The 23,490-nt window shown below is 49.7% G+C and overlaps 3 protein-coding genes across 3 annotated transcripts in view; 1 reads left to right on the top strand and 2 right to left on the bottom strand.

The window, feature by feature from the left end:
* Nucleotides 1–8,095, bottom strand: LOC133110068 (ras association domain-containing protein 1-like). Its single transcript, XM_061219936.1, has 6 exons — nt 7,819–8,095; nt 3,287–3,399; nt 2,827–2,931; nt 2,000–2,198; nt 1,170–1,282; nt 1–147 (listed from the first exon to the last, which is right to left on the bottom strand). Exons 1-6 carry the CDS (start codon nt 8,093–8,095, stop codon nt 1–3), a joined length of 954 nt encoding a protein of 317 aa, XP_061075920.1.
* A 2,605-nt stretch (nt 8,096–10,700) lies between these two features.
* On the top strand, nt 10,701–13,697 carry LOC133110384 (transmembrane reductase CYB561D2). Its single transcript, XM_061220447.1, has 4 exons — nt 10,701–11,083; nt 11,351–11,619; nt 11,760–11,797; nt 12,331–13,697. Exons 2-4 carry the CDS (start codon nt 11,493–11,495, stop codon nt 12,832–12,834), a joined length of 669 nt encoding a protein of 222 aa, XP_061076431.1. The 5' UTR covers nt 10,701–11,083; nt 11,351–11,492; the 3' UTR covers nt 12,835–13,697.
* Nucleotides 13,698–16,257: 2,560 nt separating this feature from the next.
* Nucleotides 16,258–23,490, bottom strand: part of LOC133110066 (helicase ARIP4-like) — a 22,872-nt gene continuing 15,639 nt past the window's right edge. Inside the window, exons 15-22 of the mRNA XM_061219934.1 lie at nt 22,738–22,837; nt 21,952–22,157; nt 20,916–21,091; nt 19,865–20,082; nt 18,183–18,382; nt 17,977–18,066; nt 17,474–17,563; nt 16,258–16,982 (exon numbers count right to left, since the gene is read on the bottom strand). Coding sequence (XP_061075918.1) covers nt 16,258–16,982; nt 17,474–17,563; nt 17,977–18,066; nt 18,183–18,382; nt 19,865–20,082; nt 20,916–21,091; nt 21,952–22,157; nt 22,738–22,837 — 1,805 coding nt within the window. The remainder of the gene's footprint in view (nt 16,983–17,473; nt 17,564–17,976; nt 18,067–18,182; nt 18,383–19,864; nt 20,083–20,915; nt 21,092–21,951; nt 22,158–22,737; nt 22,838–23,490) is intronic.

The following is a 23,490-nucleotide window of genomic DNA, read 5'->3' as shown; positions in this document are numbered from 1 at the left end:
TCAGCCCGGCGCGCTGCACTCTAGCGCCCCCTGCAGGCGGAGTCTGCTCTGGCCGTAGCGCTGCACTATCTGCCTCACGCGCCGCTCCTCCTCACACCGCAGGATGCGCAGGAAGTTGTCCAGCTCTGGCAACGCGAAGGCGTCCCACTGAAAAACCAGAATACACGCATAACTTTGCAGAACCCATTTAACCTCCCCATAGAACCTGGCAGGACACTGTAGAACCCAGCAGAACTCTCTATAACCCTGCATAGCCTGACAGGACACTATAGAACCCAGCAGACCTCTCTATAACTCTGCATAGCCTGACAGAACACTGCAGAACCCAGGAGGGCTCTCTATAACCCTGCATAGCCTGACAGGACACTGCAGAACCCAGCAGACCTCTCTATAACTCTGCATAGCCTGACAGAACACTGCAGAACCCAGCAGGGCTCTCTATAACCCTGCATAGCCTGACAGGACACTGCAGAACCCAGCAGACCTCTCTATAACTCTGCATAGCCTGACAGAACACTGCAGAACCCAGGAGGGCTCTCTATAACCCTGCATAGCCTGACAGAAGACTGTGGAACCCAGCAGGGCTCTCTATAACCCTGCATAGCCTGACAGAACACTGTAGAACCCAGCTGGCCTCTCGATAACTCTGCATAGCCTGACAGAATACTGCAGAACCCAGCAAGGCTCTCTATAACTCTGCATAGCCTGACAGAACACTGTAGAACCCAGCAGACCTCTCTATAACTCTGCATAGCCTGACAGAACACTGTAGAACCCAGCAGACCTCTCTATAACTCTACATAGCCTGACAGAACACGGCAGAACCCAGCAGGGCTCTCTATAACCCTGCATAGCCTGACAGAACACTGTAGAACCCAGCAGAACTCTCTATAACTCTGCATAGTCTGACAGAACACTGCATAACCCAGCAGGGCTCTCTATAACCCCTGCATAGGGAATGGCAGATAAGCTCCAAGCAGCCGTCGGGCCCTTGAGAACGGCCCTTGAAGAACACAGCTACAAGAAACTTGCACTCAAATGTTCCGCCAGCTTCCCGCGGTCTGCGCCCCCCAGCGTTGTCAACATCTCAACACCCCGCTCAGCTGAACTGCAGTAAACCCGGTGCAACGACAGCGATGACGATGAGTACTGAGGAGGTGTGCGCTCACGTTGATCTGCGCCGGGTGTTCCTGCAGCTCCAGACGGAGCGAGTCCTCACCGGGCCCCGCGCACAGACGCAGGAGCAGCGGATTCTCCGTCCGCCCCAGCCGCCACACGCGCTCTAGGGGATGACACTTTATTACTTTATTGTTGTATTATTTTTAGACTTATTAAAAAAAGAAAATCCCAGAGTGTAAGTGCAGGGGGGAGGGGAGGGGTGGGCAGATGAGCGCTCTGTGGCTACACAGTGTGGCACACGCAAACATGCAAACAGAGCAAAACAAACACGGAATTTGTGTTAGCATGTGGGTGCGTAGTGAGAGGAAATGGAAATGGAAAGTGTGTGTGTGTGTGCTTGTGTGCGTGTGTGTGTGTGAGTGTGTGTGAGTGTGTGTGTGTGTGTGGTTGTGTGTGAGTGTGTGTGAGTGTGTGTGAGTGTGTGTGTGTGTGTGTGTGAGTGTGTGTGTGTGTGTGTGTGTGAGTGTGTGTGAGTGTGTGTGTGTGTGTGTGTGTGTGTGTGTGAGTGTGTGTGTGTGTGTGTGTGTGTGTGTGTGAGTGTGTGTGTGTGTGTATTTGTGTGTGTGTGTGTGTGTGTGTATGTGCGTGTATGTGTGTGTATGTGTGTGTATGTGTGTGTGTGTGTGTGTGTGTGTGTGTACAGGCTCACCGTGGCCCATGCAGCATTTGTGTGTGTGTATGTATGTGTGTGTGTGTGTGTGTGTGTGTGTATGTGCGTGTATGTGCGTGTATGTGTGTGTGTGTGTGTGTGTGTGTGTGTGTGTATGTGCGTGTATGTGTGTGTATGTGTGTGTATGTGTGTGTGTGTGTACAGGCTCACCGTGGCCCAGGCAGCGTGTGTGTGCGTACAGGGCCACCCTTGGGGCCTGGGCCTGGCCCAGCAGGGGCAGCAGCGCCTGGATCACTTCACACACGCATGTGCAGGAGCTGATGTGCAGCTGCTTTGGGTTCTGGGAGACAGACCAACCATCCAGCCTGACGTGGACCTTTATGAAGCCACGGTAGGATCCGTCTCTGTTCTGCATCAACACAGAAAGCACAAGTTACTCTAATTCACACACTGTGTCTTCCGATTATTTAAGGAAGTTCATACAGTAATAGGCGGCACAGATGGTGCAGTGGGTAGCACTGCCGCCTCACAGCAAGGAGGTCCTGGGCTCAAATACCGGTTGGCCGGGGCCTCTCTGTGTGGAGTTTGCATGTTCTCCCCGTGTTTGCGTGGGTTTCCTCTGGGTTGGAGAGTCTAAATTGCCCATAGGTATGAGTGTGTGAGTGAATGGTGTGTGTGCCCTGCGATGGACTGGTGACCTGTCCAGGGTGTATTCCTGCCTTTCGCCCAATGTATGCTGGGATAGGCTCCAGCCCCCCTGCGACCCTGTTCAGGATAAGCGGGTTAAGATAATGAATGAACGAATGCAGTAATGTGTGATGCGTTAAATGGTTGTCTTCCATCTTCCAAAAATGATGCTCCACAGAACGACACAGTGGAACATTCTGGATGGATATCATTCCAAACATTGAGAAAAAAGCGGAGAGCTGCACAACAAAACTTGTTTGAAAACTCTGAAGGAGCGTTCCTGACATCAAAGGTTAAAGCATTATGAAAGATTCAAAGTCTGAATGCGTTTGTGTGCGCTTCTCTCTCACCAGCACCATGGGCAGGTCGCCGTTGATCTGAACATTGTACTCCTTCACCTTCTGCACCGCCTCGGAGACTGATAGCTCACTTTTTCCCCAGTCAGCATCCTCATCCTGTCACACAGCGGAGATCATTACTCAACACACTCGCCCGTTTACTCATTCCATTACATTATTGGCATTTGGCAGACGCTCTTATCCAGAGCGACGTACAATTGATTAGAAGACAATCCTCTCCTGGAGCAATGTAGGGTTAAGGGCCTTGCTCAAGGGCCCAACGGCTGCGCGGATCTTAGTGTGGCTACACCGGGGATCGAACCACTGACCTTGTGTTTCCCAGTCCTTTACCTTAACCGCTACGCTACAGGCCGCCCGACTCAACCTCGTCATTCTTCCGCTCACACAAAGGGATAGTGTGTGCGCGCTTAGGTTTATTTCAGTCCTTCTCCTGGAAGATGTTTACCCTTACCACATTGGTGTCTTTCTCCACGACGCCATCGTAAAAATCTGACTGATCGGTATAAGGGATGCAGTCTGATTGGACGAAAGCTCTGCACCGGTAGTGACAAGTGAACCGGCAGTCTGTCAAGGAAAGGGGAGGGCGAGAGAGAAACAGAGAGAGTTAGATTATTCTTATTGTTGTTATTCTTCCTGTTTTACCAGAGAATTGCCAGCTTTGCCAGGATACAATACTCAGGACTAAACAAAGATCTATCCTCTTCTTGGAGTAAAATAAAAGACTGGCCCCAGAATAAATAGAGTGGCCACTGAAGCTTGGCTTAAGGTTTGGGCGTATACTTTCTGTGTAACCGTGTAGCAGTTTCAGGCAAAGAGAGACGTCTCTCAGCGCTGTCCTGTTGTCCACTTAACAGTGGACTATGCAGTAGTTTAGCACACAGTAGTTTTTCAGTAGATGCCCGAAAGCTGTGTTTTCATTGAGTCAGATCTCCCCACTGTTGACCGAACAGGGACTCTCTCACTCTGCTTAGGTTAAGGGGGGGGGGTTACCACATGTTAATGACGGACCTGTGGAAGGGGAGTAGGTGGAATGTGTTTGTTTAGTCCCTGACCAGTAAACACAACAGTCGGTCAAGGCCGAGACTGCCCTCTGCTCAGGTAAATGACACCTGGGTCAGTGACAGGAGCATAGAGCAGCTTTATAGCTGCTAGTGAGCTGCAGGAATGAACAATGTTGTTAAATATTTACACACGCACGCAAGCACACACACACACACACACACATGCACACATATACAGTGTAAGTATTTATCTGATACTGCAGTCAAGCATAAAAACACAGAGGCTCAAAATGTCAGGGATTTTCTAGACCTTGTAACAGCTCCAGTTCAGTGTCCATAGATCATAGTTTTCACAGATTGCAAAATTGATTCATCGGGCACTTTGCATACAGCCTCCTCCAAAAGTATTGGAACAGCAATGTCAATTCCTTAGTTTTTGCTACTGAAGACAATTGAGTTTGAGGTCAAAAGATGTACATTTCAACTTTTCCATCCTGGTATTTTTATCTAGATTTGTTAATCAACTTAGAGCATATCACCTTTTGTATCAAACCACCCACTTTTTAGGTGAGGGAAAGTATTGGAACATGTGACTGACAGATGTGTCCTGTTAGATTGACTGGCTGAACAATAAATAGTGCTGAATGTCTACTCTTGGTTTTAGTCTTGGTTTTAGCCTTCTGCATTTGCGTAAGACTGCATTTGCGTAAGAAAATATAAACCAACAAGAAGACCAGAGAAAAGTTGTCCTCGGGAGAAATGCAAACCATTTTGAAGCTTAGAGAAGAGGGGTAATTGCACAAAAACTTGCAATGTCCTGAAGAAGCAAGAAACCGCTGGCGTACTGAGCAACAGACATCGAACAGGTCGACTGGGGACAACAACAGGACATCACAAACAACCTCCACAGGGCAGGGGCGAAGGTCTCTCAATCAACCGTTTGAAGAAGATTTGGAGAGCAGCAATATAGTGCAGTAATACTTATAGTGATACTGTGGCTATGACACAATGATGATGTGAATGGGTTGCGGGCTTGATGCTGTTATTGCAAGCAAGGGATACGCTACCAAATATTAAAGTGTTAAATTACTTTCATTTACTTAAATGCTCTCTGTTACAATACTTTTGCTCACCTAAAAATTGGGTGATGTTCTAAGTAGTTTCACAAATCTAGGTGTAAATACCAGGAAATAAAATCTGAAATTCTGAACTCCTGTTCAACTTTAGTTGGCCTTGATATTGCAATACTGTATGTACACCACCCCCCACACACCCCACCCTTGTAATTTTCTTAATTACTGTTTTTGTTTAGAGGAATTATTTACCCAAATTATGTCAGAAATATTCATGAAGAATAAATAATCTCTCTAACAGGGACCAAACTTGACAACTACTGGTCTATCTGGCTTACCAAAGCCAGGTATTTTGGTATTTCAAAATGCTTTAAAGATGTGCATCTTCCCGAGATAAATCTAAATCACACCACACACATTCATACAAACATACTTCTGTCCACATATTAACATGAGCACACTCTCGCTCATACAAACACACAGACTGAAGGAACTTCTCTCAGAACCTGTATTATCTTCACATGGATTTGACAGTCAGCAGGATTACACTGCCCTCTATTGGTGGTTCAGAGTAATCACAAATTTGACCGACTTGCAACTGCCTAAAGTATTTTAAAGGCATACTATGCAGGATTTTCACCGTAAAAATATTATAAAACAAACAACCTCAGTCATTTGTATGATAAACCGGCAACCTGTGTTCACTTCTGCCCTATACCTTGCTTGTCTACTTGCATTTGTTATTCTAAAAACCCCCTAGGGCCGCTTCTGGGCGTGGCCCTTGTTTATTTCTGTGCTGTATCTGAAAAGCGTGTGTCCAACACACTGACCTCATGCACTCTACGATCCAATAAAAGGAGGAGGACAAGAGGAGACATGTATGGATTGCCGACTACAGTGTTAGCTGGGTTTGCAAAAGACGAGCCTTGGTGGCTAACCATTAGTCAAGAAGCTGGCCAGCATTTGGAAACATTAATTAGCTGCCGTGTTATATGCTAACTAAATTCAGTTTTATACAGTACGTCAGCTGGCTGGCCATGATAGCACTGTCCCACTGACTGTACAGTACTACTGCTCATATTTCCAGGAGATTCTACCGGCTTATTTCCTCTCCTGGGCAGGGAGCTCATGCCTAAATCCAAAAGACTCCCGGACTTTCAGAAGACTTGAGATGTCTGCATAGCTGCCAACTCTCACGCTTTCGGCGTGAGACACACGCCTGTTTTCACACGCACATGCAAATGCGTGTGTCTCACGCCGAAAGCGTGAGAGTTGGCAGCTATGTTGTCTGATAAAAATAAAAGTGACACTGAATTTATGTGTTTGTGAGTATGTGTACTTATGTTATTGAATTGTGCAATGGTCTGCTCCAAGCAGGCTTGAGCAGACCAAAATCCAGCCAGTGTGGGTTCATTCAATCACCAGCAATGTTTAGCTACCCTGTAACCTCTCCGCAGTCTCACTGCTATGAATGCAGCTCTTACTGCATTTTTTTTTTAAAGAGACGCAATTGCAGTAACTTAGCTGACATATAGTTAGGTACAAACTACAACTAAATACGAACACAAGTAAAGTCAGTTAAAAAGCAAGCTAAATGGCTAGCTAATGCTAACGTCAGCTAGCTAAATGGCTTGTGTGGAAAGCGACTATTAAAGCTGATGTTTATTAGACCATCTTAGATATTAGGGTTTTCTTAGTTACATGTGCTTTCATGTAAATACATAGTGTATGTTTGCATGTGAGTGCATCTTTGTTTGTGTGTGTGTGCATATACACTCAGTGAGCATTTATTATGTTTTCATTATACTTATTTTTTAGACTTATTAAGTCTTCAGCTGTTGTAGCCTATCCACTTATAGGTTGGATGCGTTGTGGGTTCAGAGATGTTCTTCTGCGTACCACTGTCGTAATGTGTGGTTATTTGCGTTACTGTCACCTTCCTGTCAGCTTTGACAAGTCTGGCCCTTCTCCTCTGACCTCTCTCATTAACAACATGTTTCTGCCTGCAGAACTGCTGCTCACTAGATGTTTTTTTGTTTTTCACACTATTCCCTGCAAACTTGAGAGTCTGTTGTTTGGGAAAACCCCAGGAGATCAGCGGTTTCTGAGATACTCAAACCACCTTTCGGGCACCAACAATAATTCCACGGTTAAAGTCACTTAAATAACATTTCCTCCCCATTCTGACATTTGGTTTGAAAGCAGCTGAACACCTTGACCACACTTTTATGCATTTAGTTGCTTCCACATGATTGGCTGATTAAACATTTGCATTAACAAGCTGATGTACAGGTCTACCTAATAAAGTGCTCACTGAGTGCATGTGTGCTTGCCTGTACATGTGACCTCACTAGCTCAATCAGTTCTCAGACAGACAACAATACACAGAGATAAAGTGACAGTGGAGGTACATTTTTGTTCTTCAAGGATCAAATTTCAAATTTCCCAGATGTATCCTGAACGTGCAGTAATGTCCTCGTTGAGTGTAGCGTAGTGGTTAAGGTAAAGGACTGGGACCCGCAAGGTCGGTGGTTCAATCCCCGGTCTAGCCACAATAAGATCCGCACAGCCGTTGGGCCCTTGATCAAGGCCCTTAAACCCTGCATTGCTTCAGGGAAGGATTGTCTTCTGCTTAGTCTAATCAACTGTAAGTTGCTCTGGATAAGCAAAAATGCCATTTAAAAAATATATATATATTTGTTTTTAGTATTACTGCACTTTCAGGATACAAATGAGTATGTTTTCCAAGCAAAAAAAAAAGATACAGATTAATTGTATACTGCTAACTAGGGGCACAATTTTATGTGCCGATGGGGCACCGGCCCTGCCTCGAGTACTCAAACGTCTCGAGGCCCTTTCCACACCGTCACTTCAGCGAGCGCAGACAGAAGCGTGCGGCCCGTACTCACAGGTGCAGCGGAGACTCTGCTTGTACAGGCCCCAGATGAAGCCTCCACACAGGTCGCAGCCGGTCATCTGGGTGTGGCTGCAGGGCCGGAAGTGGTGCCCCGCCCCTGGCCTGCCCCTCAGCAGGGGGTCCCCCAAAATGACACGGCCGCCCTCCATCTTTACCACCTGGCCCTGCCGTGGTTTGCCGGGGCCCCAGCGGGGGACCCGCGGCGCGGTCAGGTCTATGTGGTCGTCCAGGCTCAGGTCCCGCAGCTCGATCCGGACCGCGCGAGACATGCTTGGCCTGATCGTGTCTGCGCTGCCCTCAACCGCATCCACACCACCCTGCCCTGCCGGCGTGACGTCTCCCACGGCCTCTGCCACCAGCCGCACGCAGCACCGGGGTGACAGCACAGCACGGAAACAGGGTATAGCGGAGAACACGGGAGACACGTTTGACAAAATATGTTAGAAGGGTGTACTCGGTTTTCAACCCGCGAGACATAAGTCTGCGTGAACAGGAATGAAGCGTTCGCAAGACCGGGAGGAGTGACTCCGCGGCTCCGGATAGCGCTTTAATCCCGCCGCTTGAAGGCACACGTCAATTGCCCAGGGTAAACCCAAAGCATCGTGTCAGAGATGAGCCGGATTAAGGATCGGATTAAGTCATCGCAGTGCAGTGATTAATGGATGAAGGCCGACAGTGCAGTGTTTTAAAACAGTAACGCTATAGTCATAACCTTTAAAATATACACAGTTATCTTAAAATGTCTATTTGTCAATGTGATTATATTAATGAAATATATTAAATCCGAAGTAAATACGATACAATTAAATAAAGAATAAAGAATAAATTAAAAGGCCTACGCTCCATTAAATATGGCCTATATAAATAGTAGCCTAGTAGTGTAACCGTATGTTTTGTTAAACTCAGTTTTTAACAAACAGATAATGTATAATCGATAAAATAAAAAGATACATTGTAAACAATTCCTACGTCTATTTAGGACACCAACTCAGCGGTTACTGGCTTGCATAGGTGGTGTCTCGAGCAGAAACATTATTTTCATGCGGCTACTCTACAACGTGAGTTACTGTACACAGTTTAGTTAAAGGCACTCACGTATGCAAGTGAAAATAGATTGTATAAGAATTGTATGTTCTATACGTACGTACCTTCACGGTCCAGAGGCCGTATGCTACAATAGGCTATACGCGGCTTGTTGAAGTGCGCACCTCACTCTGTCGGAATAGGTAGCCTACGGATAGCTGTTCTCGGCACCCCGCAGGGCTGACTTCCAGAAACAACAGAGAAGCTTCGGTCCACAACCAGTCCGTTTTCAACCGCGGGACGGTCAAGCAGTTCGAACAGCACCTGACTGGTATACATTTTTTTCTCCGCGCGTGCACATCTCGCAGATAAAGATAATCCCTGTTTACGTCTATGCACAGACTCCACTGCGTGAGTATGATAGAATTCTATGATGCACAGATACGCCGTGAAATGTTCAGTGTTATATCAACTCAGATTTGAGCGCACTGCATAAACTCTGTCGAGTGCAATAAGCACTGTGAAGTTTTTACGGTACAATTTAGAGAGAAAACCGCGCGTTTGCTAAATGGACGATAGTTAAATGAGCTTTCATGGAAGTTCTATATAGTTTGCTGTAATACAGGTAAATTTGAGATGATACACGCCGGTAGGCTACTATTTGATACTGCTGCGTTTCAGATGGCTCTAATGCTCCAATGCATAGGTGAGTTTGAGGTAGGAAATCCTGAGGTTATACATGTGTCAGAATGATACAGGCTTAAGATCCCGTTTTAAAGTGTGAATTCCACAAAGAATAAAGACACCGTTCCTTATCAGCCGTGGAGGACAGGAGGAATTATGGGAACACGGTGGATAACACTGGCTCTGTGTTGACAGCGGCCTTTGGCGTGGAGCCCAGAGTCACAAGGATAGAAACTATGTTGCCAATTGAAAATAATTGTAATTGGATCTCAATGCCCAATTTGGTTTGCCCTGCTGGCATTCGTAATAACAAACACTATTTGCTTTGTTTCCAGACATTCAATGGAACCCGATTTCCTAGCAAGAAACCTCACGAATCACTGTCAATAATACAGAACCGAGTTCAAATAATATACATGTTTTAACACCCCCCCCCCCCCCCCCCAACCCATGTTATGCATTTTACCGCATTATAACAAGATGACAATGAGAGAAATGGATCTGGAGATGGAGAGATGAGATCATTATTTCACACACAATTCATCATGCTTGGGGGCAGTAGTGTGCAATACAATACTGGGTCAAATCTCAGCCTTCAACTTGCTGCCCTAGTGGTACGATATAGGACAGTGGATTGTAACTTGGTGATTTGACTGGCTAGTCCAGGGGTTGTTGGAACGACTTTATTCAGTCTCTGAATCCACATATTTTTATTTTATTTTAACACTCGCACATTTTAGTCGTTTAGTGATTTTACAGAGACACTGTCACAAAGACAATATACAGAAAAAGCAGTACATATGAAAAGTAAGGAAAGCCCAAAAAGATTTAAAAGGAAAAAAACACAGTGGAATCGTAAACACTGTTTTAAAGGCAGTTAAAACTTTCCAACTGCTTCCAGCGTATCGTGTGCCGCTATTTCACAGTATAGAGGTGTATAAATTAATTGATTCGCATTTGACTTGTACGGTCTATGTTCATCGCCTACTCGATGCGTAATTACGGGATGAATGAAGAAACGGACTGCCACGTGGGTTCCCTCCTAGCTATGGGCGTGGTAGACTTGAAGTGGGTTCTGATTGGACCGATGTGTTCCCTGTGCGCTGTATGCTGTAAATTGATACTGTGTTGCCAGATATGGCTGTTTGGTTCCATTTCATTGGTCACTATCCAGACTACGACCGGACTTTTAAGACTTAAAATACAACGGAAATTCTGGGGCATTTTCCCTCGAAATCGTGTTAACTAGTACTAACTAGAATACAAGTTTGTTGAAACGTTAAGAAGCCAGTTATTAGTTTGAACTTTTAAAGTAAGTGGTTTCCCAAAACAACCCCCAAGCCACAAAACAAGCGATATTTAACATTTGCTCTTATTTCGGCTGTGCTATAGGAAGACTGCCTTCTTTTGTAGACAGAATACGTCAGTGGCTTTAGATTTCGACGTCAGCCTGGCAGCCTTAGTAGCCGATAAAACTTGGTTGTCGCGCACCGAGCGATATATTTCGCCGGTGAAACCAACGTCATCAGTCTGGCGTGGCCGTGCAAGAGGTAACGTTAGCTCATTTCAACGGTTCCCCTTTTGTTCGACTGTAAATGCTTGCAACAGGCAATGTAGATAACATAACGGCGCTTCCGCTGCGTGGTTTCCGTGTTCGTAGTTTTCAACACCATCAGGAACAGCGATAATGAGTAGCCTCCCCTAGGGTAGCCTATTCGTGGAGTGATAAAAAAAATATTCTTTCGATGTTTCACATACTGTAAATTGAGTAACGTTAGCGTTATTGCCTTATGACTCCACACTCTTTCGTTTCCTAGGGTTTCGAAATCTTTAAGCCACAGGCGCCACCGTGCGGAAAGAGGAATCGTCGATCGGGTTCACGCCGGGTAACGCAGATCTTTAGGTTTCGCGTAGCAGACGAGGTGCGCGGGGGAAGGGAAAGTCCAGCAGCGAGACCAGATGGCTCAGGTTCTGGAAACGGAACCCGGGATCTATCACTGTCTGCGAGTGACGTGTGGAGTGGCTGTCCACATCACGTGCGTGTCTTTTACGGTGTTCGTCGCGGCGTTGGCCAGACCCGGCAGCAGTGAGTAGATTCGCTTCGCAGCTCCTCCTGCGTTGGACGCAGGACGCTGCGTCATTTTGTGCCCTCTGAAATATCTGTGGATTGTAAAGTGGGCTACGGTTGGCAAAGAAAGGGTGCTAATGCAATTGTCTGTTGTCCAGGTTTGTTTTCTTGGCACCCGTTCCTGATGACCCTGGCGGTAAGCATCACGCTGTTAAGTTTGTTGTAAATTATGATAACTTGTGGATTAGACTTGTAGGGCCAAACCCAAGCCCCTTTTTTTAAATGTGAAAAATAAGTTAAAATGACTGTGCCGTGCTGTGCACTGCTCCAAACTAAAAATGAGACTCCCATCTCTGCTGACGCGAATTCTTATGGCGAGCATTCGTGTTTGTGACACACGAATGATCGCCATAAGCGGCCTGTAGTGTAGTGGTTAAGCTGCATGACTGGGACCCTCAAAGTCGGTGGTTCGATTCCCGGTGTAGCCACAATTGGATCCGCACAGCCGCTGGGCCCTTGAGCAAGGCCCTTAACCCTGCATTGCTCCAGGGGAGGACTGTCTCCTGCTTGGTCTAATCAACTGTACGTCGCTCTGGATAAGAGCGTCTGCCAAATGCCATGTAATGTAATACCTGTCCTATTTCCCCCTCTTCCCTGCCGTTTTCTCTCCCTCCTCTCCCTCGCCCCCCCCCCTTTCCCCCTTTCCCCCTTTCCCCCTTTCCCCTCCAGTTTTCCTTCCTCATGACCGAGGCGGTCCTGCTCTTCTCCCCGCACTCCTCTCCCCTGCAGAAGGCGCCGCACAAGAGCAAGGCGCGCTGCCACTGGGTCCTGCAGTGCGCGTGCGCGGCCTGCGCGGGCCTGGGCCTGGCCGCCATCGTCTGCAACAAGCACCTGAACGGCAAGCCGCATTTCACCTCCTGGCACGGGGTGGCGGGCCTGCTCACGGCCTGCGGCCTGGGGGCGCAGTGCCTGGGGGGCCTGCCGCTGCTGTACCCCCGGCTGCTGAAGGGCCGGTCGCTGGCGCGGCTGAAGCGCTACCACGCCGCGTCGGGCCTGCTGGCCTACCTGCTGGGCACGGCCAGCCTGCTGCTGGGCATGAGCTCCCTGTGGTTCGCCGCGGCGGTGCCGGGGCCCGCCTGGTACCTGGCGGCGGCCTGCCCCGTGCTCGGCGCCCTGCTCGTCATGAGCCAGGTCACCGGCGCGTACGTGGCCAGGAAAGCCCTGCGCCCCTAACCCGCGCGGGGCGCGACGTGCGACTCCGCTTCGGTGCGCGGTTACGGCCATCCGGTTGTCACGGTTACGGGCATCCGGTTGTCACGGTTGCGGCATCCGGTTATCGTGGGAACTGTGTTGGGAACTGTGGGGGAACCGTGTTGCGGCGTTGTGGGTCCTGATGTCCGTCACGAAAAAAACGAGTGCGAGGTGTGTGATGTAAATGCTTGCAACTAAAACGAAAGGCCTTTATCTTTCAGCAGACAAAGTAAATGATTAGAGAATTGGCATAACTATATTTGGGGTATTCATGGGCTTAAGGATTGCATTATGAGATGCAAGAGAGATTAGTTGTGTGACATAAAAGAACCAAAACATCTTTCCTGAGTGGTGTGTGTGAGTGAGCGAAAGAGACATCTAGTTTTCACATTAGTTGCGAATGCAGTGACATACACTAAATCCACTGGTGAATTTGAACCACTAATAACCAACATTGGAAAAATGTTGGTTATTAGAAGGAAATTGCCCAAAGTGGGAAGTGGCTAATTTAATTAATTAAATATTTATTCATCATTTATGTTGTGGAAATATAGCAGGGATCATCACATCACAGTCTGAGAACTGCTGGTTGTCCACCCTCCCTTTACCTGGGATTCAGGTGTGAAGACCGTCTGGCCAATCAGTAGCACTGATTGTTCCACTAATTACGTGGGAGAAGGGGAAACCAGGGCCGGATTTCAGGGCCGGATTTCAGGTCCAGATTTGATGATTGCTGAAATATAGTGTGTTATATTGACAAGAAACTGTTGAAAATGAACAAACATTAGATTTTGTATAACTGGGTACTAATGAAATATATTTTTTCTACCATTTTATTAAAGACATTCTGAAAAGGTTTGGCACTGTGTGTGTATACATTTGCCCAGTATTTATGTTGTGTAGGCTTGCTGGTTTTTGTTTTCACCTTAAAATCAGTACCCTGCTGAGACCCAGGTAACCAGGTGAGGTGAGTTAATTAATCAATTAGAGCAGTTGATTACTGTTAAGTGCAGAGTAACAATGAAAACCAGCAGACCCTGTAGCTCTCCAGGACCAGGGTTGGAGACCACCGATGTAGCGATTTGTTTTCCTGCGTAATCTAACCAACTCCCTCCTCAACACCAAATCTACCGAAGGCCTGCTGCCCACCACCTGTCTACAAAACGACCTACTCTGGCGGGCATAGGTATATAAACACTCTTACATCACAGAGCACTATACGGAAGTGAGTTTATTTATGATGAAATAACAATGAATATACAATGCCATTTTATGCTGCAAATTTTTCTCTGTAAGTAGGGCAAACAGCGGTGATGTCACGGAGTAAGGATTTATACACTTAGAAAGATGCCCGTCCTTCATCGCACTAGATTACCAGAACAGCTGGGTACTGCCAAATCCTCCACAATGTACAACAATACAAATACAAATGAATAAATATGCACAATAATAAATAATTAATAGTCATACAGTAAAATAACACAGGTAAACATTGTCAGTATGATACAAAAAAAAAAAACTTGAAATGAAATGATAATCTCATCATTGTCATAACGAGCGTTATGCATGTCGGGAGTGTGCTTCCGAGTGTTCCTCCGTGTGTGTAGAACCGTGTTTTGCTCCAGTCTTCCTTTTCAAAAGAGATGTCTCGTACTTCGCCCCAGTTTGCCAGGACGCTGTCCTCCCACGGAAAGGAAGGAATGTTCTCATGGAGGAGGAGGACAGGAAGGATAGAGGAGCAGCAGTGTAGTGTTATGGTAAAAAAAAAAAAAGGTGCAAGTTACTCTGGATAAGAGCATGTGCTGAATGCCATGATGTCATGGGGGCGGGGCTTAGCAGTGACTGGCAGGTGGGGACTATAGGGGGCGGGGCTTAGCAGTGACTGGCAGGTGGGGACTATAGGGGGCGGGGTTTAGCAGTGATTGGCAGGTGGGGACTATAGGGGGTGGGGTTTAGCAGTGACTGGCAGGTGGGGAGTATAGGGGGTGGGGTTTAGCAGTGACTGGCAGGTGGGGACTATAGGGGGTGGGGCTTAGCAGTGACTGGCAGGTGGGGAGTATAGGGGGTGGGGCTTAGCAGTGACTGGCAGGTGGGGAGTATAGGGGGTGGGGTTTAGCAGTGACTGGCAGGTGGGGACTATAGGGGGTGGGGCTTAGCAGTGACTGGCAGGTGGGGACTATAGGGGGTGGGGTTTAGCAGTGACTGGCAGGTGGGGACTATAGGGGGTGGGGCTTAGGAATGCCAGTTTGGACACTTGATTGGGCGGCCCCCCCAGTCGGAAGGCGATGTAGCAGCTGGGGGGGGGGGGGATTTCACTGAATTTAAACCGAATCTTCCCGGCGAGACGCTGCCAAGCTGCCTGCTCCCATGAAGCTGCCACAAGAGCAGCTGTACCGAAACAAGACCACATCGCCACCAACAAACAATGTCATGATCAGGCACAAAACAAGTGTAAAAATCTCATCACAACGAGCCTTTTCAGCCTTGTATGGAGTCGCTTGTCGCTGACCATAAGCTTTGTGGATTGGTCATGTTTACGGGTGGGTCTGCACAGAAGTCACTGTCCCGTTTATGCACTTGCTCATGACTGCAACACACCCTCCGAGTCTCCTCCCGTGAGAATAGCCGGGAGGGTACCGGCCGTGGAGTGGAGGGGCTAATCCTAATCCTTGTGGCTTTGCTAGGTACGTGTTACCAAAGGGAAACTCACGAGACCGGAAACTTCAAAACAAGATACACTTAGTGGTTCTGGGAAAGGTCACGGGGTCTGTGCACAAGGTGCGCGTGAGGAATGCCAATGCCAGTCACAGGACCTTGCAGAATGCACTGCGGGCACGACCCCACACAAAATGGCGGAAGAGTCGCAGCCTTTCTGCTCAGCTGGCCCAAGCTCTCTCTCTCTCTCTCTCCTCTACAGGCTCAAACTGGAGTCCCGCTAGTCCTCCAGAGAGAGGGTGCGCAGCAGGCCCAAGGCTAGCCAGCAATGGAGTGTGGTGGGGACAGTACTGGAAAGTGTCTGAAAGCGCCAGCTCGCTGTGCGGCAAGAAAAGCACTTGAAATGCTAAAATCTTAACAAAACAGTACAGTACTATTTCCCTTTAACATGCTCTCTCCGTGTCCCATCTTCCTTCATGGTGACTTTTTCTTTTTCTTTTTTTTTTGTGAGAGTGAGATATTCAGCATCATTCTGAGTGTCTTTGTGCCAGTGCACCTCTGCACGCACTCATATCCCACGGCACCCTCAGGGTGTGTAAGAACGGACGAGGAAACGCGCGGGACGAGCTCGTGCGCAACAAAATGGCGGCTTCTCGCGTCCCAATCGCTCTCAATCGCAGGCTCTCCTCCCCCTCCTCCCCCTCCTCCTCCTCCCCCTCCCCCTCCTCCTCCTCCTCCTCCTCCCGCCCGTCACTGTCGCGTGACCTCGATGACGTCATCGTCCGAGCTGCTGCCCCCGTCCAGCCCCAGCGCGCCCCGCGGGGAGGGGGGCGGGGGCGGCAGGGCGCCGGCGGAGAGCAGCGGGTTGGGGTACAGCAGGGACTGGCCGTAGGACAGGGGGAACCCCGGCGGGAGCACCAGGGGGGGCACGGCCAGCGAGCCCAGGCCGGCGCCGGCGGCTGCCACCGAGGAGGAAGAGGAGGAGGAGGAGGAAGAGGCGGCGGCGGACGAGACCGCCGCGGTGCCGTAGGGGTCGGGGGTCATGGGGAACATCAGGCGCGGGTCTCCCAGCCGCCCCTGCGGGGGGAAGAAGGGCGCGGCGCCCATGAGCATGGAGCTGAGCAGCGTGGGCCCCAGGGAGCCCAGGCCCAGGGGGAAGCTGGGGAAGGAGGGGGCGGCGGAGCTGCTCTGGGGGGCCGCGGGCCGCTTGGCGGGGGGAGACCTGCGCAGGGGCTCCTTGGCCGGCCGCTTGGCGGAGCGGAGGTCCAGGGGCACGCCCATCCCCAGGCCGGGCAGGGCGTCCGGGCCCGCCTGCGCCCCGCCCCCCGCCCCGCCCAGCTCCCCGTCCGGCCCCTCCCCCGACCCCGCCTCCGCCACGGCGGCGAATCGGCGCAGCTCCTGCTCCGGGCTGCTGGGAGAGAGGGGGCGGGGCTCGCCCCCCAGGGGCACCAGCTTCGGCTGCGACGGCTGCCAAACTGGAGAGAGAGAAAGACCCCACACTCACTACCCAACATTCACTACCCCACACTCACTACCCAACACTGACTACCCAACACTCACTACCCAACACTCACTACCCCACACTCACTACCCAACACTGACTACCCAACACTCACTACCCAACACTGACTACCCCACACTCACTACCCCACACTCACTACTCAACACTCAGACCTGCACCTTCAATGCCCTCTGAACCCTATTTTATTATATGTATGAAAAGTGCTAGATAAATAAAGTTCATTATTATTACTATTATTGGGCCAATGGCAATTCCATGTCATTTCATTCAATCCAGGAAATTAATTAATTGAAATGAACCGAAGATGCCCATTATTTCCTATGATGAAAGGACCGAATTGAACTGGAATTGACCCCCACTCTGCTTCCCTCTGTGGCCCTCAGGCCGAGAGTCCAGTGCGGACCGGGACTCCACTCGGCCCAGCAGTGTAATGAACGGCCCTACCTCTGGAGGTGGCCAGATGCTCCTCTCCTGCTCTGCTTCTGCCGGTCCGGAAGGCAAAGATCCGCCCGTCGTTGGTCCTGATGTAGGTTCCTACGGTGGAGAAGAAGTGAGTCGGCATTAGTCAGCTCTGTGTCAGGTGTAGAGCCCACCCTGGCAAAGACACACTGAATATGAAATATATCTGACACTGAATAGAAGGTTTATCTCTATGTAGACTCTGTATAGGGACGCAGAATGGCAGGGGATTTATCTTCTACATTACATTATTACATTAATGGCATTTGGCAGACGCTCGTATCCAGAGTGACGTACAGTTAATTAGACTAAGCAGGAGACAATCCTCCCCTGGAGCAATGCAGGGTTAAGGGCCTTGCTCAAGGGCCCAAAAGCTACACTGGGATTCGAACCACCGACCTTGGCTGTCCCAGTCATTTACCTTAACCACGACCCTACAGGCCACACTATCTGCCTTATCTGCATTGGGATGTAGTTGGTTGACACACCTTTGGAACCTTTGATGACATGGACTGTCTCTCCCGCACCGATGCGGGCTTGAACATCTGTGGCGCTGTTGGATCCCGGAATCGTGATGTCTGGGAATCCAAAAACAGCGACATTATAGAGGAACACACAATAAAAACATGCGCTTGGGTTGGCGTGACTACACCACGTAAACTACGGGATGCATGTCGGGGATGCGTCACTTTACCGGTGGTAGTGACGATCTTCTGCACGTAGACCCCCGCCTTCTGCAGGTAGCTGACAGGTAAGCCCACACCCGCGCTGGAGCCGGCAGCCATGGAGGGGGCGTGGCCCAGGGGCACCTGGCGGGGCATCAGGGGGATGGGCGTGGCCTGCACAGGGCGGACGCTGGCCACCGGCTTCTCATCCAGGCGTGGCAGGAGGCGGCTGGCGAAGGCAGACAGGTGAAGGAGGAGGAGGAGGAGCAGGACAGGGTCATCGGTTGGGGCCAAGGCAAAAACACAGATATTATGACAGATATGGTTTGCATTGACACTTAAAACACTCCCAACGTGAGGCAGCTTCTTAATCTTCTGACCAAGTACAACACAGTTTCAATGGACGTTCTCTAAACTCCTGTTACCAACCAGAGCCTCCTGTTAAGGAATATGGAGGACGGGAGAGACACAGGCCCTGATCCATCAAGTTAGTTGGTTAGATCCCATCAAGACAACCTTCTTTAACTTTTCTGCTTTTCTTTTTTTTTCTGCAATGATGTATGTCGGGACTTTCATGAGACCTACGACGCTGGACCCAGCCTGTGGTTTCTATAAACACCAGGCCAGGACACCGGGATAGCGTTCTCACTCATTTATCTTTGAAGCTCAGAAACAGTGTCTCCTCCATAAGGAGTGAGGTTGAGGGAGATCGTGTTGAGGGAGATAGTGTTGAGGGAGATCGTGTTGAGGGAGATTGTGTTGAGAGAGATTGATAGTGTTGTGGGAAATCGTGTTGAGGGAGATAGTGTTGAGGGAGAGGGAGATCGTGTTGAGGGAGAGGGAGATCGTGTTGAAGGAGATCGTGTTGAGGGAGATAGTGTTGAGGGAGAGGGAGATCGTGTTGAGGGAGAGGGAGATCGTGTTGAAGGAGATCGTGTTGAGGGAGAGGGAGATCGTGTTGAGGGAGAGGGAGATCGTGTTGAAGGAGATCGTGTTGAGGGAGATCGTGTTGAGGGAGATAGTGTTGAGGGAGATAGTGTTGAGGGAGATCGTGTTGAGGGAGATTGTGTTGAGAGAGATAGATAGTGTTGAGGGAAATCGTGTTGAGGGAGATAGTGTTGAGGGAGAGGGAGATCGTGTTGAGGGAGAGGGAGATCGTGTTCAAGGAGATCGTGTTGAGGGAGATAGTGTTGAGGGAGAGGGAGATCGTGTTGAGGGAGAGGGAGATCGTGTTGAAGGAGATCGTGTTGAGGGAGATAGTGTTGAGGGAGAGGGAGATCGTGTTGAGGGAGAGGGAGATCATGTTGAAGGAGATCGTGTTGAGGGAGATAGTGTTGAGGGAGATTGTGTTGAGGGAGATCGTGTTGAAGGAGATCGTGTTGAGGAAGATCGTGTTGAAGGAGATCGTGTTGAGGGAGATCGTGTTGAGGGAGAGGGAGATCGTGTTGAAGGAGATCGTGTTGAGGGAGATAGTGTTGAGGGAGATTGTGTTGAGGGAGATCGTGTTGAAGGAGATCGTGTTGAGGAAGATCGTGTTGAGGGAGATAGTGTTGAGGGAGATTATGTTGAGGGAGATCGTGTTGAAGGAGATCGTGTTGAGGAAGATCGTGTTGAGGGAGATAGTGTTGAGGGAGATGGTGTTGAGGGAGATGGTGTTGAAGGAGATCGTGTTGAGGGAGAGCGTGTTGAGGGAGATCGTGTTGAGGCACACCAGCTGCGTTGGCTGAAGCTGTGGGCGTTGGGCAGGCCGTGGCCGGCGGGGGGGTAGTAGTGTGGGTAAGATGGCCGGTTGTGGGGGAACGCCGGGCGGTGGTGGGGCACAGACGCGCGCTTCTCGTCCTCGTAGCCCTTCTTGGCGGCCTTCTTCTCCGCGCGGGTCAGCCTGGTCTCCTTACGCTCCATGAGCAGGGACTCGTGATGGAACGGCCGCTGGAGTGTAAACACACACACACGTACACACACACGCATGTACACATACACACACACATACACACACACACACGCATGTACACATACACACACACACGTACACACACACACACCCACAGGCACGCGTACACACACATACACGCACGCACACGTACACACACACACACACACACACACACACACGCATGTACACATACACACACACACACACACCCACAGGCACGCACACACGCATGTACACACACACGCACGCACACGTACACACACACACACACACACACACACGCATGTACACACACACACACACACACACACGCATGTACACATACACACACACGTACACACACACACACACATACACACGCATGTACACACACACACACACACACACACACACACACCAACAGGCACGCAGGCACATGTACACACACACACTACTGTCACATAAGCTGTTACACACACTGTTATACTGTATACTACATTTATACATGCTGCTGTTACTGTTACACAAAATAATGTTACCTGTGAATGTGTGTGTGAACCTAGAAAACGAGATGAGGATAAATTGTACGGGTTCATGTGTGTTTGTGTACGTGTGTGTATGTGAGTCAGCCCAGCGATGCTCACCTTTTCCTACCACTGAAGTGTACCTAATGTTTAGTTTACCAAAAAGCTAGTATCTAGAACCGTATCAAGTCTGGTCTTGAAAACCCCCAGCAATTCTGCCTCCACTACATGTCCAGGCAAGCCACTCCACACAGTGTCCACTCTCAGTGTGAACATTTTTTTACAGGTGTGTGTGTGTTTGTGTGTATGTGTATAAATATGTGTACCTTGGTGATGAGATGGGGATAAATGATACAGGCTTGTTGAATGATGTCCTCCATCTGGTCCTGGGGGTCCAGGAGCAAGGGGGCGGGCCCGGGCTCCTCCTCCACGAAGTGCAGCAGGGACTCGACTTCTCGGCGCGTGAAGTTGAGCACGGGGTTGAGCTCATCCACCACACGGTCTGAGAGAGGGAGTCTGCCGCTTAGACCTGCCCCTCACACTCCCACCTCACTCTGCTGGTGAACAGTAACACACACACACACACACACTCACACTCACACTCACACTCACACTCACACACACACACACACACACACACACACTCACACCTCACTCTGCTGGTGAACAGTAACACACACACACACACACTCACACACACACTCACACCTCACTCTGCTGGTGAACAGTAACACACACACACACACTCACACTCACACACACACACACACACACACTCACACCTCACTCTGCTGGTGAACAGTAACACACACACACACACACTCACACTCACACACACACACACACACACACTCACACCTCACTCTGCTGGTGAACAGTAACACACACACACACTCACACACACACTCACACCTCACTCTGCTGGTGAACAGTAACACACACACACACACTCACACTCACACACACACACACACACTCACACCTCACTCTGCTGGTGAACAGTAACACACACACACACACTCACACTCACACACACACACACACACACACACTCACACCTCACTCTGCTGGTGAACAGTAACACACACACACACACACACTCACACACACACTCACACCTCACTCTGCTGGTGAACAGTAACACACACACTCACACACACACACACACACACACCTCACTCACACACTCACACCTCACTCTGCTGGTGAACAGTAACACACACACACACACACACTCACACACACTCACACCTCACTCTGCTGGTGAACAGTAACACTCACACTCACTCACACTCACACTCCCACCTCACTCTGCTGGTGAACAGTAACACTCACACACACACACACACACACGTCTCTCACCTGACATGCCCTGTTTGGAGACCTGGCGGTCGTAGATCTTGCGCTCCAGGGTGAAGTCACAGACCAGGCGGTAGATGTGGCAGGCCTTGCCCTGGCCGTAGCGGTACACGCGACACACGGCCTGCGCGTCGTGGCAGGGGTTCCAGGAGGCGTCGAACACCACCACGCGGTTAGCGCCCGTCAGATTCACGCCCAGACAGCCCGCCCTGAGGAACACACACACACACACACACGCCAGCTTCCCGTCAGATTCACGCCCAGAGAACCAGCCCTCAGGAACACACACACACACACACACACGCCAGCTTCCCGTCAGATTCACGCCCAGACAGCCCGCCCTGAGGAACACACACACACACACACACACGCCAGCTTCCCGTCAGACTCACGCCCAGAGAACCAGCCCTGAGGAACACACACACACACGCCAGCTTCCCGTCAGATTCACGCCCAGACAGCCAGCCCTGAGGAACACACACACACACACACGCCAGCTTCCTGTCAGATTCACGCCCAGACAGCCAGCCCTGAGGAACACACACACACACGCCAGCTTTCATCAGCGTGTGTGCGAGTGTGTGCGCGAGTATGAGTAAGACTGTCTGTGCTTATGTGTGTGCAGGTATGCACATGTGAGTGCGTATTTGTGTGTGTGCATGAATGTGTACAGTAAGCCTGCATAAGCATGTTTGTCTGTGTGAATATGAATGCAAGTCATGGAGTGTGTGTGGGAGAGTGCGAGTGGGGGAGCGTGTGAGTGAATGTGTATGTGTGTGTTACACAGACCTGGTGGACAGTAGGAAGAGCCAGGTCGTGTGGTTCTCCGGGCTGTTAAACTGATTGATGAGTCTCTCTCTCTCTGAGGCTGATGTGCTCCCATCCAACCCTACAGAGGCATAATCATTTCACAATCATAATGAGCCAGCTCAGTATCACCTGTACACTGCCTTCATTCCACATGCCTTTACTCCTTTAAAATAACAAAAGATGGCAATCAACAATAATGTAATTGAGTAATGCGCTGTCTATTGCTTGTAGTACCAGTTTCTAGGCAACAGAAACACTTGCTGCAGAGACAGAGACACACTGCCTGTAGTGGTTGCTGGGTAACAGATACACACTCACTGTAGTAGTTGCTGGGTAACAGAGACACACTGGCTGTAGTGGTTGCTGGGTAACAGACACACTCGCTGTAGTAGTTGCTGGGTAACAGATACACACTCACTGTTGTGGTTTCTGGGTAACATACACACTCACTGTAGCGGTTTCTGGGTAACATACACACTCACTGTAGCGGTTGCTGGGTAACAGATACACACTCTCTGTAGTGGTTGCTGGGTAACAGAGACACACTGGCTGTAGCGGTTGCTGGGTAACAGATACAGACTCACTGTAGTGGTTGCTGGGTAACAGATACACACTCACTGTAGTGGTTGCTGGGTAACAGAGACACACTGGCTGTAGCGGTTGCTGGGTAACAGATACACACTCACTGTAGTGCGGTTGCTGGGTAACAGAGACACACTCACTGTAGTGGTT

This window comes from Conger conger, chromosome 14 (genome assembly GCF_963514075.1).
Source record: "Conger conger chromosome 14, fConCon1.1, whole genome shotgun sequence".
Lineage (NCBI taxonomy): Eukaryota > Metazoa > Chordata > Actinopteri > Anguilliformes > Congridae > Conger > Conger conger.
Note: the sequence above shows the minus strand (reverse complement) of the source record. Positions and strands in the feature narration are given on the sequence as shown.

Coding starts and splice junctions, on each gene's coding strand:
- LOC133110068 (XM_061219936.1), bottom strand. CDS start 8,095: ATGTCTCGCGCGGTCCGGATCGAGCTGCGGGACCTGAGCCTGGACGAC. Junction 3,400..7,818: donor GCAGAGTCTCCGCTGCACCT/GTGAGTACGGGC, acceptor TTTCCTTGACAG/ACTGCCGGTTCACTTGTCAC. Junction 1,283..1,999: donor CACACGCTGCCTGGGCCACG/GTGAGCCTGTAC, acceptor GTCATCCCCTAG/AGCGCGTGTGGCGGCTGGGG.
- LOC133110384 (XM_061220447.1), top strand. CDS start 11,493: ATGGCTCAGGTTCTGGAAACGGAACCCGGGATCTATCACTGTCTGCGA. Junction 11,620..11,759: donor GTTGGCCAGACCCGGCAGCA/GTGAGTAGATTC, acceptor TCTGTTGTCCAG/GTTTGTTTTCTTGGCACCCG. Junction 11,798..12,330: donor CGTTCCTGATGACCCTGGCG/GTAAGCATCACG, acceptor TTTCCCCTCCAG/TTTTCCTTCCTCATGACCGA.